The 19429-nt window shown below is 37.2% G+C and overlaps 1 protein-coding gene and 2 long non-coding RNA genes across 3 annotated transcripts in view; all 3 read left to right on the top strand.

Annotated features, from left to right (window-relative positions):
• The window catches only part of LOC149960461 (uncharacterized), a 57483-nt gene extending 39108 nt beyond the window's left edge, over positions 1 to 18375 (top strand). Inside the window, exons 2-3 of the mRNA XM_090164892.1 lie at positions 16015 to 16163; positions 17270 to 18375. Coding sequence (XP_090021018.1) covers positions 16053 to 16163; positions 17270 to 17971 — 813 coding nt within the window. The 5' untranslated portion in view covers positions 16015 to 16052 and the 3' untranslated portion in view covers positions 17972 to 18375. The remainder of the gene's footprint in view (positions 1 to 16014; positions 16164 to 17269) is intronic.
• LOC149960463 (uncharacterized) lies at positions 11749 to 12666 on the top strand. The gene is made up of 4 exons (XR_016478155.1): positions 11749 to 11875; positions 11931 to 12072; positions 12129 to 12423; positions 12559 to 12666. It is a non-coding gene; the product is annotated as an uncharacterized LOC149960463 (long non-coding RNA).
• LOC149960462 (uncharacterized) lies at positions 12766 to 13833 on the top strand. The gene is made up of 3 exons (XR_016478134.1): positions 12766 to 13156; positions 13263 to 13561; positions 13621 to 13833. It is a non-coding gene; the product is annotated as an uncharacterized LOC149960462 (long non-coding RNA).
• Positions 18376 to 19429: the final 1054 nt, after the last annotated feature.

Below are 19429 nucleotides of genomic sequence, written 5' to 3'. Positions count from 1 at the left end.
CCCAATTGATCGAGGTTCGTTTGATCCCCGATACGCTAATACCCCACAAAGACTGAATTTATTTTCCAACACATTGATATTCCTTGGAATATTTTCTAAAGCCACCAACATTAATGTCTCGCAGTTTAAAACTTTATCAAATTGACTGAATTCTATAAAAAATCCAATTTCACATCCATCTAGGTTCCGGTAGAAAGATTTTACAGCACCACAATCTGCTTCGGGACAAATTGCGTAATGGTGAGAAGATTTAAAATGCCTCACTATTAATAGTTCCAAAGATGAAATAGAATTCGGGGAGCATTCAATACATATTACTGGTCTGTTAATCTTTAAGAAATTCTTCTTACAATCAGCCGAGGTACATTCGTGAATTTCTGTGCTTGCTGTACAGTTTCTAAACAATATTTTAGCCAATTCAGATACGGATTGCTCACAAGCAACTTCCATAACACCTCCAGAAAGTCGTTTCATTTCCGAAATATCTTTCAAAAGGAGCATTCTTTTCTTGTAGACGTTTGTGCTGATTGACTTTTGTTTCATAAAAAATACTACAAATCTAAAAAGCGGAACGTCTGAGTTGTTTATAGATTCTTTTAGATGATCATTGTCGACATAATCGACGCAAAGCAATTGAATAATGCTATCGAACGCGCATGTATTCCTCAAAGAATAATCTATTTTATTAAACCTCACTGCTTTATGTTCTGGTCTGGAACTGTTTTTTAGCAGGTTTATCGGAATGAGGTAACTTCGTGTGTGTAAATTAGCGTACATGAAGTCGGGATTTGAAGTGAGATTGCAAGTTCTTGGGCGCTTCTTAGTTGGTTCTCCAAGATCTCTGCAATTTTCAAAAGATGTTCTGTCTTTTGTTCGTTGTAGCTCCAATTCAGGTTTCTTATGGCAAATACCACAAATCCGTTTTTGGCCATAACCTTCTTCTTCTTCTCCTTCTTTTGGAAAGGAGCAGGATTCAAAAATGTGAACAGGTTTCTGAAATCAAATGTATAATTTTTTTGAATTTTTAAATAATTTCTGCAATATTTGAGAAATTGATGAATGAAGGTTTAATTTGTAAATTACATTTTTTTCTAAAGTTTAGTTGTAAAAATTATTTTTCCATTACTTACACGATAAATTATATTCATTTGGCAATAATAGAATTTATAACTATATCTTATTTTTTAAATTAAATACCTTGCCCCAGTTGGAGGTCCAGTTGTCTGGCATACCATGCATCCATTTTCATGATCAAGCGCCACAGTTTCCGTTCCTCTGCCAGATATTTCCGCTAAGGCCGGTGCCACTAATGGTTCGCATTCCGTTTCTCTGCCTGATATTTCCGTTAAATGTTCCACTGACTGCCCTACATTAGACAAATCTTCCTCCAAAGTTTCAATGGAAGGTGAACTACAGGCACCTATAAAAATAGTTATCAGTAAAACACAATTTCTTATAATACTTGAGCCCAGTAAAATATTCTTACCAATTCGAGACATAGTTAGTCGCCTGCCTTCAGTTAAATTCATCGTGCCTCTTAGATACTTCAGGTGTGTTTCTAGAAATGTGTCTATTCTCACCGGCAACTTATTTTGGCCACTAAAAACTCGATTTTTGAGGTTATTAAAGTTGCTTTCAACTGAAGCACTTAAAGGCACGTCTCTACCGAAACCAAAATGGGGCCTCATAATACCCGTCCAGAGGGGAATTAAGCGCGCTAACTTTAGGATATCTTTTACAATTTCTGGTTTAAAGGCTACGTTTTCGTAATTTTCCGACTGGAGTTGTTGACAAGAGATCTCTTCTTTACATGTATTTAAAATATTGTTCATCCAAGAAGTAAATGGCGAAACTTCGTCACATAGGTCTTCTAATTCGCCTGACATGACGTTTATCGGAGACTGCTCATCTTCTACTGACAACGCATCAACCGCCGCCTCAATACCCTTGCATACCACGGCTCTCAAAAACTCTATTCTTCTCGTGCAAAGGTCGTCATCCCCGTCAGAGTTCTTCCCTTTTCGGAACTAAGGCAAACCGTAAAAATAGACTGAAAAATATTACCTAATATGTGTACGTCAGTGGTTTTAGCGGCTTGAGCCATTGCTTTTACAAATAAATATTTAATTGGACGGCTAAGACCCTTCAAGCTCGGGAAATTGACAATTAATTTTATGACATGGGCAATGTCACACCGAACATAACAGTCTGGTAATTTAACGCCTGGAATTTTTTCCCCCTCATTTTCATTAATTCCTCTGAATACAATTTTAGCGCATTTTTGTATATACAGGGTCTTTTTTTTTGCTCGGAAAAGTGTTTTTTTTCAAAAACTATTTATAGTACCGATTTCAAATTTGGAAGGTCAATTCTCTATACCGGGGGACATCAGTTTGAGAAATTTGAGCGTTTTCGGTAATGTTTTTCACCAATTTTGAAAAATTATTTTTCGACCACTAGGTGCGAGTTAAAAAATTTCTATTATAAAGTTGTAGGCCGTCATCGAAAACCCTTAAAAATTGTTCACTCGACGAAAAACAACTTATTTATCAGTGAAAATTCGAGCTTGAAAAATTTACAAGTTGGTGAAGCCAAATTACGATTGTTTGAAACGATAATTGAAAAGGGAACAAGTCTAATACAAACGTAGTAGAGTTTTCACACTTGAAAAAATGTACACGTTTAGTTTTTAAATGCAGATATTTTATTCACATAAATTTTTACAAAACATTTTCAATAATATCACCATTGGCTGCAACACAGGTTTGTGCGCGGACAATTAAGTTCTCAAACGCTTTCTCTACCATTTCTGGTGTGACGTCTCGGCAAGCACTGATTATTCGTCTAATGAGTTCCTCCCTAGTTTCAATGGGCGTGGCGTATACCTTTGCTTTAACGAATCCCCAGATAAAATAATCCAGCGGTGTTAGGTCAGGTGACCTTGCTGGCCAATGCACTGGACCATTTCTCCCTATCCACCTTTCAGGAAACTCGTTGTTGAGGTGCTCAGTTACTTGCCGGGAAAAATGCGGAGGGGCGCCATCTTGCTGAAACCACAACTGACGTCTTTCAGCCAATGGAAGGTCGTCGATTGCGTCACTCAGTTCGTTCTGTAGAAAATGTAAATACCTTTGGCCGTTGAGGTTCGTCGGCAGGAAAAAGGGACCAATCAAACGGTTTCCAACAAGTCCAACCCAAACATTGACCCGTTCAAATTGAACCTGGTGATGATATTCAAAACCCCAATGTGGGTTGATGTCAGACCAAAGATGGCTGTTTTGATGATTAAAGGGCCCATCTCTAGAAAATGACGCTTCGTCGGAGAACAAAACATGGCGCAAAAATTAGCATTTAGTAACCAGTTGCTAAATTCATAACGTCTTTGATGGTCTCCGTCAATTAGTCCTTGGTGGAGCGTAGCTCTGTATGGGTGATAGCGATTCTTACGAAGAATTTTCCACACACGATTTGCAGAACAACCCAAATCAGCAGCGGCGTTAGCGCAACTGTGACGAGGATATGCCACAAAGTACGCGAGTACATTGTTCTCGAAGTCTAAATCCGGTTGACCCAATCCGCGAAACCTAGGTTGCAAGTTACCAAATTGATTGAAATCGTGAATTGCTCGTCTTACTGTATTTACAGATGGTGCTCCATTTGGATGTCTTTCTGCGAAGATTTCAGTCACTCTTCTAAGGTTTTGCGCTGCTTCTCCATAGTAAATGGCAACTATCTCGGTACGCTCAGCTACTGAATAACGAGGCATTGTTCGAAATATTATCAAACACTGATAATAATCTCCCAAAGTTTTCCTTTAAATACCCAATGCATGTTTAGGATTGACCTATAGCCTCGTGTTTTTTAAATCCGGTCGTTTTTTTAACCAAAGTTTCAACTGGATTAGGTAATTCGGTTTCAATTATCGTTTCAAACAATCGTAATTTGGCTTCACCAACTTGTAAATTTTTCAAGCTCGAATTTTCACTGATAAATAAATTGTTTTTCGTCGAGTGAACAATTTTTAAGGGTTTTCGATGACGGCCTACAACTTTATAATAGAAATTTTTTATCTCGCACCTAGTGGTCGAAAAATAATTTTTCAAAATTGGTGAAAAACATTACCGAAAACGCTCAAATTTCTCAAACTGATGTCCCCCGGTATAGAGAATTGACCTTCCATATTTGAAATCGGTACTATAAATAGTTTTTGAAAAAAAACACTTTTCCGAGCAAAAAAAAAGACCCTGTATGTTGCTAGTGACGAACAGCCACTGAAAGTTTTCGTCACGGTGTATATTAATGCCAGAGACATGTCGGTTACTACTTCTTTCGGCTGGCAGTCACTGACAGTTTTCAGCCATGACGACAGCCAAAAGGATATGTCGTCGGTAGTGTGTCCTTCTGAGAGCATATTAGCCACAGAAAATTGTTCGTTTGTTTCTTCATCGTGAACGGTGGCTTCGTAGAGAAAGATGTGTGATGTTTTCTCTTGCCATGGCAGTAGAATTCTATGAGCTACACTACCTGTCGCATCTATTGATAATTTTGCAGTTTGACGATTCTTACGAAAATAATTCTGATAAACGTGATTTTGTGATGGCAGCCAATAATGAATGTGAAATTTTTTCAAAGAGACTGATCTTATACCTCCTTCATATGCCCTATCCGCCATCATCAAAAACACCGCATTTAATGGATTATTATCTAAGCGCTTAGTTTTTCTGTCGTTAGCAGCAGCGACTCTGATGGTCCCGAGAGAAGGAATATTGGGGGGAATTTCATCTCCAAATCTCATAGAATCATTGGCTTTAAGGGCTCGAATCATTGAGGCATTCATGCCGTTATTGCTCTGCTCTATGACTTCCGCCCTTTTGATTCCAGAAAGAGGCCTCGTTCCCTAAACGGTGAAAATTATAATTTAGTTTAAACCTCTCTGCGCTAAATGTTCGTAAGTTAAAAGCTTTAATTAAAAATTTCTAAAAGAAGTGGAATTTCACTGAATGTAAGTCCATTAAGCCATTATTTATAATATAAAAACCAGCTGGATGGGTCAACGATTCACACTAAGGATGAAATCGAGTAAACGACATTTTCCGAAAATGTTTACCGACTAGCCACGGATTTTCCCTTTTTAGTTTCACATCGAATATATATTCGAAGTGTCACTATTGCCATGGACGGAATGTCGTTAAAGGGAGTATAACCCCTCTTGTTTGGTAGGGTGCGCTTAGACTATACCGACTAGCTTCCACAAGCCTTCCTAGCGGGGGGCAAGGAAGTAGTAGGAAGGCTTGTAGGAGCTAGTCGGTGTAGTCTAAGCGTACCCTACCAAACAAGAGGGGTTATACTCCCTTTAAGTGTTGTTTGTCGTAGGCGTCGGCGTGGGCATCGTGGCAAGAGACGACGTGGTAGATGGAGCTACACATCGAGCAGTTAGTTTGGCGGGATGTTTGAATTAGCTAATTTCTTTCGATATGTTATAATTGGAATATTTTTAGACGTTGTAAATTAATTATATTGGATTATTATGGCACGTCGTAAGACATCGAAGGTAGCTTAACTATTTAACCTTTGATACTATGCGTCGATATGAAACTAATTCCGGCTGGGCCGTCTTGTCTACTTATGTGATACATGAATATAGGAAGCTTGCTCGTGGATGTTGCCTACGTCAGTTACTATAGTTTCGAAAGTTTTGCCATGAAATTATGGATAATCAAGTTATTATTATTAATTAGCACAAGAGGTTTTCCGCGTGATCTATGACATTGTTATGGCATACATTTTTAAGCTACGACGCTGGTCTATGACGCGTCAAGCAAGCTACCTATAAGAATTTGGATTTATTTTTACCTTTTGCTGATGGTCCATTTGATAATCACCTATAAAGTTGCATTTAATATGAACTCTGGAATTATTTTGTGGTTCCTCCTTAATGACGCCGGTGAACTTGGAGTGGCATTCCTTGCAATTACCCAAAAATTTGGCATAAATCTGCCCACGAGAATACACACGAGCTCGTTTAAATATAATTGGGCCTCGAAGTTTTCCTTTCGTATGTTCATAGAAGTGATCGAATATTATGTTAGACCACGCTCCTGGATAAAAACAAAAAGGTTTCCAATATTGTTTTAATTTTTTATATAAAACAAGACTACCTATTTTAAACTGTAGATATTCCCTCTGAGAGTTATTTCTCCTTTCATCACGACATCTATACAATTTCTTTTCTGGCCTCATTTTAGCATACTCTTCCGCTGTTAGAGTAATCACAAACTCCATATGACTGAAAACCGTGTTCTCATCCTGCTTGTCCTCAAAGTGTTCCGCGTATGAGTTATCAGTTTCATTTTCTCCATCGGCCCCATCCTCGACTTCTGACAACGATGATTCTTCCTCAAATTCAGACGATGAACATTCTTCCTCAACTACTTCTGAAATATGTGTGGAAGATACGTTTTCATCGTCCGAAGATGTCTTTTCTGAGCTCTGGTGAAATCCCAGTTTTTCCAAACAATTGTACATATTCTTGTAAACAATTGTATAAAGAGCCAAAGCGCTCTTGATACCTCCAATTTCTTCTGATATCTTCAACCATACTTCAAAATTTTTCCCAGTCACATATCGAGATCTCTCGTGGTATATCTCGGATTTATATTATATATATTTATAATTCGCTCAATATCCTCGTCTGACGTTTTTCTCCTTCCAGCCATATCTCCCCAAATTTAACTAAATAAATTAAGGGCAATTATAATTACGCATTACAGCTCAGCGATAATTAAAGAAATTTGCACAAAAATGTGTAGTTATAATTTCTACCATTTTTAAAAATAACAAATTTTTTGTTAAAGGCGATAAAGTGCAAAAAAATTAATCAATAGTTCTTTTTAAAAAATAACCTTGGCCATCTTGTTGAAATGTTTCCGCCCCGCTTCAGCTGTGGATCCGTTTTCTCTCCCACTAAAGAGCTTATGAACTCATTATTCTTAGGCATTGGCCGAACTATTCCAGGGCAACATTTCAACAAGTTGGCAAGCGTAAAGACATTTTATAAAATCAACTATTGATCTAATTTTGCATCATAATTTTATTTATTAAATAAAACCTAAAATTAATATTTTTAAACATTTTAAGGCCTATAATCTCTTTTGCCTGTCACCCTGTAAATTTACTGGCCTTCTATACTCTCCCTTTGCATTTAGGCTTACCGCAGAACAAACTGGTTATACAGTATGCCTAAATGCAAGAGGATTATTTCTGCGGTAGGCCTACATGGAAGGAGGAGTATAGAGGGCAGGTAAATTTACAGGGTGACAGGCAGAATAATAATTATATTGTTGTACATAATGAAGTGTTGAAAAATATTTTTTAACTAATGTCCCCATATAGTTCGTAAATAAAAAATCTGCTTCATAAAACTTATGAGATAATAGGAAAACAAATGAAGTCAAAATAATGTGGTTTATATTAATAAATGAAACTTACTTTGTAGGAGATTTGAATGCTAGAAATACTTAAATGACCGTCCGTGAATCTTTGGTCTTGAAAGGCCTTTTTTTATTCGTAATATGGTGAAATCGCGTACAAATTAAATTACCTGTAACTGTAAGTCTTTCGGACTGTGAAAGATATGGTGACTCTCTTTATAAAGAACTCGGTTGAACGAGTTAAACCAAGATTGAACGAGACGACACGAAAAAAACTAATAGGTAATGAAAGATAAGTGTAGGTCCACACCTGCGGACAGCGGATACGAAGAGATTAGTGGGAAACCCCAGAAATACAGAATGCCGGGAAAATGTATACAAAAGAAAGAATTCTGAAAGTTTGAGGTTTACCAATGTAGGCTCTCCCCAAGTGCGGCACTAGCGAGATCACACCGAAAAAAATTAAATTAGCGCGACGCGACATCGACGAATGTTTCCAGCTTCGAACCGAACACCTGCAAAAGGGTAGATTGCTTCCTTTTTGGGGTTTTTTTTCGGGTTTGCTTTTCTCCCGTCAGTAGGGTTTTCTATTAGTAACTTTTGGTTGAGATAATTAATGTATTGTTTCCATATTTGCAAGGAGGAAGAAAGTAAACGTCTTCGCTGCCACATTTTGATTTTTATTTTATTTATAATTAACTACTTTATTTACAAACGGTAATTCAAGGACTACGCAATAATTAGGATAATTAGGGAATAATGGTTTTTTTCGATTTGATTTTGTCCACTCTAATAATTAATTAAAGTTCGTTTAATTCAATTTAAATCTATCTCTCATATATACATTTTCTAAACTAGTATATAAACTTACAGTCAGGCGGCATAGCGATAAAATCATGCGTTTTGCGACAAAAAATGCCATTTTCATCGAATTTTGTTGCTGTGTTACAATTATTCGTTTTCAGACTATGAAATTTGTTGTTGTAGATAAAAAATTACCCAAATTTATATAAATATATATGTGTGTGTTATAACTTGTAAATTGTCAAATATTTGTTAGATAAGCTCGTGTGAGACTACTATTTGGGACTGCCGGGCCAACTTTTTTTTTAAGTATCTCTCTCTCAAATATTTCGAGACTTTCGTTTTTTGGCGGGGACACGGGCATGAAAACATTAATCGAAATAATGTGTTCAAAATTGCACACATCCTTTTAATTGTTGATGAGCCCGAACGCTTGTTCTGAGGTGAAGTCATCAATATTAGAAAGTGTTGAACTACGCATGCAAACGTTCAAATCTGCACACTCTTTTTTTCTTAGAGTGTAGACGGAAGTTTAGAAGACACATACTTCTTGATATTGAGCTTAGGGTGCCAATATTATTAAACATATTTTAAATAATAAAGTGGTTCCTTTACTTTACTATTATACTTTGAAAGATATACATTCTTTATAGTATCTTAAGTATTTGAAAGCTCTTAAGAAAAGTTATGAGGGTGCCAATCTTATTCATCGGAAAAAAATAAGTTGTTTCTTTTTTTTAGTGCCACCCTCTCAATATGTTCCTTTCTGGGTAAAATACAACCTCTAAAAGTTCAATTTCATTTGGGTTATATTTAGAAGTCACTCAACTATAGACAGTCCTAACAGTTATGAGACGGTATAAATCAGAATTATTTTAAAGAAAGAGACCACGACTGAAGATTATTAAAAATGTATTTATTACCATACCTGTGGGTTGTATAAGACCCAACAGGTGTGGTAATAAATACACTTTTAATAACGTTCAGACAGTGTTTCTTTCTTTAAAATAATACTTTTTTATAATTAGTTATGGTTAATTAAAATTTAACATTTATGAGTCGGTATACTAGTTTTTTTTTAAATCGTTATTATTAGAATAACAGTCAATTATTGATCACTAGAGAGTCCTTGATATACAGGGTGTTGTTTTACTGCACGCCAAATTGCATTAAACACCAGATTTACAAATTTCTGACTTTCATAAAGTTACACTACTCTCCCAATGGAATTAAAAAAAAAGGTAATTTTAGCTTGCCCAACTGGTCACTTTTTCAAGTCGTATTTTTTCAGTGAAAAAACGTCTATTTTTTTCGCGCCAACGCTATTTGTACGTTTTCGGTGACGCTCTACAATTTCTTATTGACAATTTTCATATAGCACCTAGCGGTTAAAATTTAAATTTTCAAAAAACTTTTTTTTTAGATGCAATTTTGGAAGAAAGTGTCTCCTGGCACGTATAATGTACAGTACAAATTTCAACTTTCTAGAAAACATAGTTTTTGAAAAAAATCACTTTTTCGAGCAAGCAAAAGAAAACACCCTGTATACCACTTCACTAAATGTAGATTAGATAAGCTAGACCCTATATTTTTACATTTCTACCCTATGCTTATCGCTATTAAAATTTTAAGTGCATTGAGCGACCAATAAATCAGCCCTTATAGCCGAGTAATCTTTAAAAAAAATTAATAAAACCCACTTAAACAAGCATTTATTTTCATCGAGATACATGTATAAATTCTATGGCACCATGTACAACGTGGAGATCACATTAACCCATTTCAAGCAATTTCGGATTTTTTTGGATCTTCACTGATTTCCAAACCTCCTTTCAATTTTCTATAGAGGTTCCAATTGCTGTTAGGTTCATCGATAAAAGTATGGGAATGTTAAGATGGGGAGGAGAAGACGGTGAAAATTTAGTAAAGTCAAAGGTAGGCCCAAGGGTGGTGTTTGGCCACCTAGACCCTCCCCTTATTTACGCCATTGTTTAATACAACAATTTTATGGCAAATTTGAAGGGCATCATGTACAACGTAGATACCATATGATCCCATTTCGAGAAAGTTCGGATATTTTTTGATCTTCACAGACTTTCAAAGCTACTTTCAATTGCTTATAGAAGCTCCAATTGGTGTTAGGTTCATCCATATAAAATTTTAAAAATCCTTAATAATGATAAACCACAAATACCTTCTCTAAATTTATTTAAGACATCAGTAGCTTTGCATGGCCCATATGCACCGAATTTAAATGAGGTATATACATGTAAATGCAGGGCCGGATATAAAGGTGTGGAGACCCTGGGGCAAAAAAGGAGTGGATGCCCGAATTTAGATTTTTTCAATATAATATTGCACATCATTCGGTATTAGTTAGAAAATTTTACCTAGTAATTTCTATTTTGGGGGCCCCCTTCTTGTGGAGGTCCCGGGCTTTTGCTCCGGTTGCCCTCCCTTAAATCTGGCCCTGTGTATATGCATTTATTGCGCCACTCCACGAAGCGACAAAGTCCCCGAACTTCTTAGCGACGATGACAAAGGACTAGCCGACTATATGGATTCCCTAAAAGACACCGATCCCCAACAACTTGACCAACGGCCTATTCCATTTCAACAACCTGATCCACAACCCTACCTATTGAGCCAGATTACCCAGTGGTACCACCTAGACCCGTAGACCAAGCCAGCTCTATAGGAGACACTATCTCAGCTGTCAGAATTACAGCGGCTGTGGGTGTTACAGATCCCACATTATTCATTAACCAGCACAGTGCAGTCTTTGAAAAATACCTCCGAAATAAACTGACACAGAAAACAGGCATAAAATGGTATTTGACCATTTAACCGCGATACACTCTTCAACTCGATAACTCTGACACCGCAGTCGAATCTACACCGTATTTTAGAGGGTGTTCAAACTCACAGTTCTCTAAAGGCTGACGTTATTCCCGGTCGGATAGATTCTAGCATAAAGAAAATTGGCGAATCAATGGCAGAATATGACAAAAGAGTCAGCGGTTGGATTTTAAATATAATTCTATATTTACAGATCAACATTATTCAGTACCTACCGCTCGTTGGTGGGGCTAACGTTTTTAGGTTGCCGGACGGTCTTGAGAAGAAAAAAGCCCGCGTGAACGTTCAATTAACGGATAATAAGTGTTTTTTATGGTCGATATTAGCTCGTCTACATCCGATCAAAAATCACCCCAACCGCGTGAGCCATTATCTAGAGTTTTAACACGAAACTAACGTATCGGGAATAACTTTCCCACAAACTTAAAAGGTTTGAAGAGATAACCAATTTATCGATAAACGTGTTCGCTTACGAAAAATAAGTGTTCCCATGTTATGTTAGAGAGAAGAGAGTACCAAAGACCGTGAAATTGTCTTGTTATTGATGACAATTGGCTGCGAAAAACGTTACTGTTTGATCAACAGTTTAAGTCTACTTCTCTCTAGTTTTTTAAAAAAACGGACACGCAATGTTTTACTGCCGGTACTGTCTACATCGGTTCTCAGGTAAAAATGCAGAAAAAAACCGAGACGATCACGTGAAAGATAGTAGCATTCACGGTCCGCAGCGTATAGAAATGCCATTGGACGATATATTGAAAAATTTCGGATGGCACCAAAAGGTATTTATTAAATAAATTTTATTATATTTGGGTAAAATATATTATATGTTTTCAGTGCACCAACGTCATGTACGCAGACTTTGAAGCTTTAATGAATAAGGTTTCAACATGTTAACCTGATCCGTGTCTATCATCGACCACCGCACTCGCTTAACACGTCACGTGTGGATATTCCTTCGTAGTCGTAGGACCGATTGGTACGTTTATCTCTATCGTGCATTTTTATGTGATTTTAAATATTTTACCTTTTCAGGCATTTTTGAGAATCATGAAACATATAGGGGAAAATGGGCTGTATTTAAATTTCTCAGTGATTTGCAGATAGAGGAAAAAAGATAAAGAACCCACTTAAGGGAAACCAGCCGATGAATTTGTCAGCTGCGGAGGAGACAGCATTTCGCGTCGCTTCAAAATGTTACGTTGGCTCAGAACCGTTTTCTAAAGTTCGAGATCATTGCCACTACACAGGAACGTCCGTGCCATAACTCCTGCAACCGCAAGCTAAAGCCGCCAAAATATATACCGGTTATTTTCCATAACCTCTCCAGGTGAAACAATTTTTATAAATATAATTTGGTTTTCACTAATGATCTGAAATTAAACAGGTATGACGCGCATTCGATAATGCAAACAATTGGAGTCATTAAAAACGAGGATATTTAATGTATCCCTTCTAACGGCAGGTTGAGATTCATGGACAGCGTTCGATGCGTGCCTGCGATTTTGAAAACTCTCGTGTCTAATCTGGCGAAAGGCGGACGTGAAAAAATGTTCCCGTGTTTAAGCACTGTTTTCCAACCGAATGAAGTAAAACTTTTGCTTCGCAAAGGTGTTTACTGTTATGGAAGAGGATATTTAGGACGCCGCAATGATTACGAACATGCTCAAAAGGTTTGGCGTACATTTAAGATGCAAAACCTTGGTAAGGTGTTTTCAAATTTTATTTTCTAAATACTGTTACTAATTCGGTGTATTTAAGGAGCCTATCACGACACGCTTTTACTCGCCGACGTCTTCGAGAATTTTAAGACAATGTGTCTAAACTACTACTAATTGGACCGAGCGCACGCTTTCACGGACCCGGGTTTGCTTGAGAAGACGCCTTATGCATGACCAAGGTCAAACTTTAGCTACTTCTAGATGTGGATATGCACCATTTCATTGAAAAGGGGATCAGAGGTGGGGTTTCTATGATCAGTCATTGGTTTGCACGAGCGAAAATTATGTATATATCTAGAATCGTACGATACTTCAAAACCTGACAGCTACATCTTTACCTGGGTAAGATTTTTGAATTTTATTATTTTTTTTATTTTAATTATATTCAAGACATGAATAATCTATACGATACGGTAATGTGTGACGCGTGGCCAATGTCGAACTTCAGATGGATGAAACCGTGCGAAGACTTCATTGAAAACATTATTTTGAGCCACCCCGATGACGAATCAGAGTCGTATATTCTAGAGGTCGACTTGGAATATCCGCACTCACTCCCAGATGATCCCAACTGCACCGGAAATTTTACGTATGTAAAGGGCTTAAAATCACCAAAGTCTATCGTATTTTGAGGTTCAATCAAGGACCTTGGTTGAAACCGTATATCGATTACAATACGGAAAAACGCAAAAGGGCTATTCAGCTTTGAAAGGGACTATTTCAAATTAATGAACAACTAAGTCTTCGGTAAGAACTTAGCTTTATTTTAATTTAAAATTTAATTTTAATTAAATTTTTTTCTATAGGTAAAATGATGGAGAACCTAAGGCTCCGTATCGACTTTCATTTACTTCAAACTCCTGAAAAAGCAGTAAAGAAAGCCAGTTCTCCCGCTTTCGAGAGGTTTACTGTTTTCCATAAGGAGGTTTTCGGAATCCACAGGTTGAAGAAAAAAGTGTTAATAAACAATCCGAATATACACAGGGTTTTAGATATTAGACCCTTTAATGTACGAATTTCATTACGATGTGATTTAAACACGGTAAAAAGAAAAAGCTAAACTTCTTTTTACGGATACGGGTGAGGAATTTTTAAAAAACCACATTTTACGTTTAAACTAATATTTTTCTGTCCTTTTACAGACAGCCTAACGCTTCATATTGAGTCCGAAGACAAACATGTATAAAGAGTTTTCGGCGACATTGATAAATATGACTACTCCGGTTATCCCAGCGACCACCCTCTCTTGAGTAAAGCTAACAAGAAAAAACTAGGCAAATTTAAGGACGAGCTTCACGGGGTTCCAGTTATTGAATTCTGCGGATTACGTCCAAAATTGTACTCAATCTTGTCGGCCAATGGAGAGAAACAAACCTGCAAAGAAATCTGCAAACGCGTTGCGAAAAAGCGTGATTGTCTGTTAAATAGTAAGGTAACCATGGAGGCAATGGAGAGCATTGTTAGTAAAAAAACGAATTAAGGACGATGCGACAAGCTAAAATGTGGCTCAATCCGTTCGACGATAAACGTTACAAAATAAAAAATTTTATATCAAAATATTTATTGTGCACTTTTTATACATGAATTCCGTAATCATATGATCATTGACATTTTTATCTTTAGAAAATCTTTGTAATATTTTAAACATTTTTCCCTATTATCGGATAAATATACGTTTACTAAAACTACCATGCAATTGATAAGAATCATACGTAACGGTTAAACTGTTTCGTTCTACAAAATCGTTAAATTTAAATAAATCAGGAGGGTTTCCGTAGCTTTCGAAGAATTCAGTGTTCGTTTTTCGCGAAAAGTAGATAGTCGACCAGTGTTCCCCTTCGCCCGTCGAAGTGTCGGTGTTGGCGATATATAGAGATGGGAATGTTCTAACAAACAAGGCGATCCCATTGTCGAATTCATCGCGGCCAATAAAATTGCCTTCGTCAATATTCCACTGACCAGTTTGAAGAAATTGATTAGCGTACGAAGGCATGTAAAGGTGTTCTTTGAAGTTCGGTTTTAAGGGCTAGATCTGTCCACGTATAAAGCTATTTGATTAAGTGAGAAGTTTTTGAAGTTGAAGGGTGGCATTTTATAATCGCGTAAAAGGCGTTCTGGGCTACCAAACCAATGACTACTTCTTTTGGTAGTTGGTCACTATAAAAATTGTCTTTGATGGCTATCTTGTTTCCAGCCGAAATCGAAAATGAATTGCACTCGGTTCTAGTAAAGGGGAATTTCATATTTGTCAATTCGACGGTTTTAGCGTGAGCAATCAAATCTCACGCGTTAATCTAACTTTCCTGACGAACATTGATGCGTGGCTAAAGTCGACTTTGCATTTCGTTCCATCGGTGTACTAACGAAATTCATTGGGGCTTTAAACGAACTTAAAATTCACGTCAATCATGTTAGCAGTTTTGTTGACCCGGACATCGTGAATTTGGTTCGTAAAAGATCTTTTTGTCCAAACCTTAACTGTATTTTTTGGTGCGTGTAAATATATTTAGCTAGACCGTATAATTTGATCGAATATCAAATCGAGTAATCCAAATATTTACTGAATATTGGTGTTTCCTTATCGAATAGTTCAATATTTGAAATTAATGAGAGGTAAAACGTATTTGAAAAATAAATAGCTAGATGAATGTAAACTGGTTAGATCGAATAATTTATTTATTTACAAAATAAATAATTATATTCGACAGCGGAATTTTTTTATATCAAAAATATATTAAGGCAGATATACCTACCTTCTGAGGGAAATACTTCATTAGTTTATCAGGTAATCAAATATATTACAAGTAATTTTGTTTCTACTAGTTCATTATCTTATGACCTAACAGGTTACTAAAAATACCCTGGTGGTATTACGATATTTACGAAATCCATTATACCGTTAGAACTCTTTTGACCGGTGCTCAAAACCTTCGGCACTGCAGTATGTGAACAGTTTGACGTTTAAAAGTTTAAAAAACATTCTGCTGAACCAAATTTCGACGTGAACGTCATGGAGCAATCCAGTCGTTCGCGTTCGTCAATTATTAAGAATTGCTGAAACTTTCTAATCTCATCTGAGAGCAAAGTCATCGTAGAAAGAAATGACAACACTGACGAGTGATAGATTTCGGAATAGATTTGTTCTCAAAACAATTGTTTTATACGTTACTTATCCACGTTTTTTTTTCGTTCATTTTCAGGGGTATTTATCGTCCGAAAACCGCGCTAGTTTTACAATATGGTGTTTAAAATGAAGCCGGCGATTTTCTTGTTGTTGATGCTCAACGCTTTTTGGATCTCGTCCATCGTCGCTAAACTTGACCAAGATCACCCGGACATCGTGAATTTGGTTCGTAAAAGTTCTCTTTGTCCAAGCCTATACAGTATTTTTGGTGCGTGTAAATATATTTAGCTAGGCCGTATAATTTGATCGAGTATTCGAAATATTTACCTAATATTGGTGTTTTCCGATCGAATAGTCCATTATTCGAAATTAATGAGAGGTAAAACGTATTTAAAAAATAAATAGCTAGATGAATGTAATCTGGTTAGATCGAATAATTTATTCGAGGACAAAATAAATAATTATCTTCGACAGCGGAAAAATATTGTTAAATCAAACGTATATTAAGGCAGATATACCTTCTGAGGGAAAAACTTCATTAGTTTAGCGGGTAATCAAACATATTCCAACTAGATTTTTTCTACTAGTTTACTATCTTATGACCTAACAGGTTACTAAAAATTCATATCTAATTATCTAAATATTAGCTAAATGTACTAAACGTTTGGCCCTTAAAGACCACAGGGTAAGCCTTTTACTCTCAATAGCTTAGAAATGTTTCTTCGGATCCATTTGGCACAATTTATATAATCTACACCGATTGGAGCGTTTGGTATATTGGCAGGGCCGTAGCCAGGCTATAGATGTAGACCGAGAGGAACGTAATTTAGGAGGGGCTAAAAGTATTCAGTTCCGTTTTTATAGATTTAGTTCGTGGAACGCCAGGTCGCCCCCCAACCCTCGCTACGGGCCTGTATATTGGAGGGTACACTAACTTTCTACTCCCGCGTTTAGAAATTTGAAATCAGGCTTAAGCGCTGAGAGCGTCATCTGACAGAAAACTAGTGATATAATTCTACCTAATTTTTCTGAACTCCGACCAAAGCCTACAAATAAACGTAGATATTGCAACGCCATCTGTATTTGAATCTTGTTCAATAAAATTTCCAATTTAAATTTTAAAATAAAGAAATTAAATGACAATAGCAAGCGAACCTTTGTTGTATTTTTATTTGAAACTAATGTTTAAAAAAAAATATGTTTTATAACATGAAGATGGCGCGTAGATAGCTTTGTCTGGCAGGCAATAGAAAATAAGGGTAACTAGTCCCTAGCATTTATAAAGGTACAAGGAGCTTCAACCGTGGTATAATATTTCGCTTTCCTTTCAGGATGGCATTGACATTAAGTACGACACTAAAAAACTGGCTCAATCCATTCTATCGGAAATCCACGCTCGCCGACACGCCGACCTAAAAGCTAGAATCGAAAGCACGCCCAACGCTCTATTGGAACCCTTTCGACAGGCTATATTCGATAAGTATGATTCGAAGGTCACCGCCTCGCTGGATAAAATACGAAACGATCTCGTCACCGAGTACGAGAAGACGGACAGCTCGAAAAGCAAAGCGATGGAGCTGAAGCAAATGGACAGCGGCGATCTGAGAGAGGCTCTGCCGAATGAGATTGAAAGGATAAGAAGCGGCGACGGCACCGGCCGCGACAAGATCATCGCCGACTACGACAAAGTGGCGAAATTGAAAACTAAAGTGGACAAAATTCAGACACTGGAAGTGCCTGACATGAAAGCCGCTCTGTGGAAATACATCGACGGTCAGAAAAACCTAAACACCATAGCCGTAATGTACCCCAAAGACGCGTCTTTTCTGGCCGTTGCTGGAAATATCCAGACGGCGGATATTCCCAGGTTCGACAACCAGCATCTCTGGGACGACGTCCTGGTGCAGTATGACCAACCGAATAAAAAATACATGATCGTGGGCAAAGATTTTCAGTTGGGCGATTCCGATTTTATAGCTATTCGAAATGCTATCGACCAGAGTGGGGTAAGACTTTTTCTTATTCGATTTTAAGTAAAATTGCATTAGAGCGTACAATCAATAGACATGAATAAGTTGAAAAAAGCGGAAAGGAACAAGGACTTTCTTCAAGACTGTTTGTTTAAATATGGTTGTAGCGAAATTTCTAACAGTAGACGTAAAAGTCAACAGCTTAGAGGTAAAATATCCGCCCACTGAAAGATAACTCGGGTTCGAATCCTGGTCAGAACCGTTTATAAAATTAAATACAACAATTTTAATTAATTTACAAATTATACAATTCTTATAGAGTAGATTGACGTTAATAACCTTTTTAACGTAAGTTCATTGTATAATGAATTGAAGTTAATAAGTGCATAAAAACTTGAAGGAATATACTTGAAATATATTGTGTCGGTGGCTCTATGGTAGAACACGCGCCTGTCAAGCAGAAAGGCTTCGATAGTAAAAATAATAATAGTAATAATATACTCAGCTAAGCTAAGACCCAAGTCACCACCACAGACCCAAGTCACCACCACAGGCCTAAGTCATCTTGCGACTTGTGAAGCCTTTTTACCGGTAGCCGGTTAAAGAGCGTAGGAGGGTGTGGCCAGCCCTTCATGACGCGCTAGCTAGCCGTCAGCTCTCTACACCTACTATTACCATTAAACTCAGCAAGTTTATGTCCGAAGGGGAAACCGAAGGTCTCGGTGGAAAAAACCTATGACCAGTGGAATTCGAATCCCGATCTCCGCATTTTTTTTAAGACAAGGCGCAAGATGTGAATTCCTTCGATTTGATAAATTAAATTCAACATGAAATCTCGTTCTATTTAAATAAGAACCACAACTAATTATTTTTATACGCTTGTGCATAATTTCAAACGCTTAAGCTAAGTGTATAATTTTCACTGAAATGTAATGTAATGGTTCTTCGGCAGAACGCCCGCCTGCTACGCAGGAGGACTCGGGTTTGAACCCCACCCGATCCTATCGTTAATTGATAATAAGACATACCGTGAGCGTTTGGTGGAAATCCTGCCATCTGGACGTTAAGACGTCTACCGTTAACAAGACAGAGTTGGAGAGAAAACGCACGTACATACAAAACACAACATTCACCAACGTCACAACACAAACTCAACATTCGCACAAATGAAACACCAACGAACGTCACAACACAAACTCAACATTGACACACTATACGTGAACCTTAAATTAACGAAATTGCTAACTGAGTCAAATCGGTCGCAACGGTGAATGTTTTTAATAATTAATAATCAGCTAGGCTAATACCCAATGCACCACCTTAGGCCTAAGTCATCATGCGACTTTTGAAGCCCTTAATTCAGGTGGCCGGGTTACAATGCGTAGGAGGGTGGTGGCAAGCCCTGCATGCCACGAGATCGAGCCAACAGCTCCCTACACTAACTATTACCGTTAACCTAGACAAGTTTTTAAGAATAAAAAAACAAATCCAAACCAACACCAAATCTATCCATTAACGCTC

Source organism: Leiobunum rupestre, chromosome 1 (genome assembly GCF_980474605.1).
Source record: "Leiobunum rupestre chromosome 1, qqLeiRupe1.1.hap1, whole genome shotgun sequence".
NCBI classification, from domain to species: domain Eukaryota; kingdom Metazoa; phylum Arthropoda; class Arachnida; order Opiliones; family Sclerosomatidae; genus Leiobunum; species Leiobunum rupestre.
The sequence above is the reverse complement of the archived record's forward strand: the minus strand, read 5'-3'. Positions and strand labels throughout refer to the sequence as shown.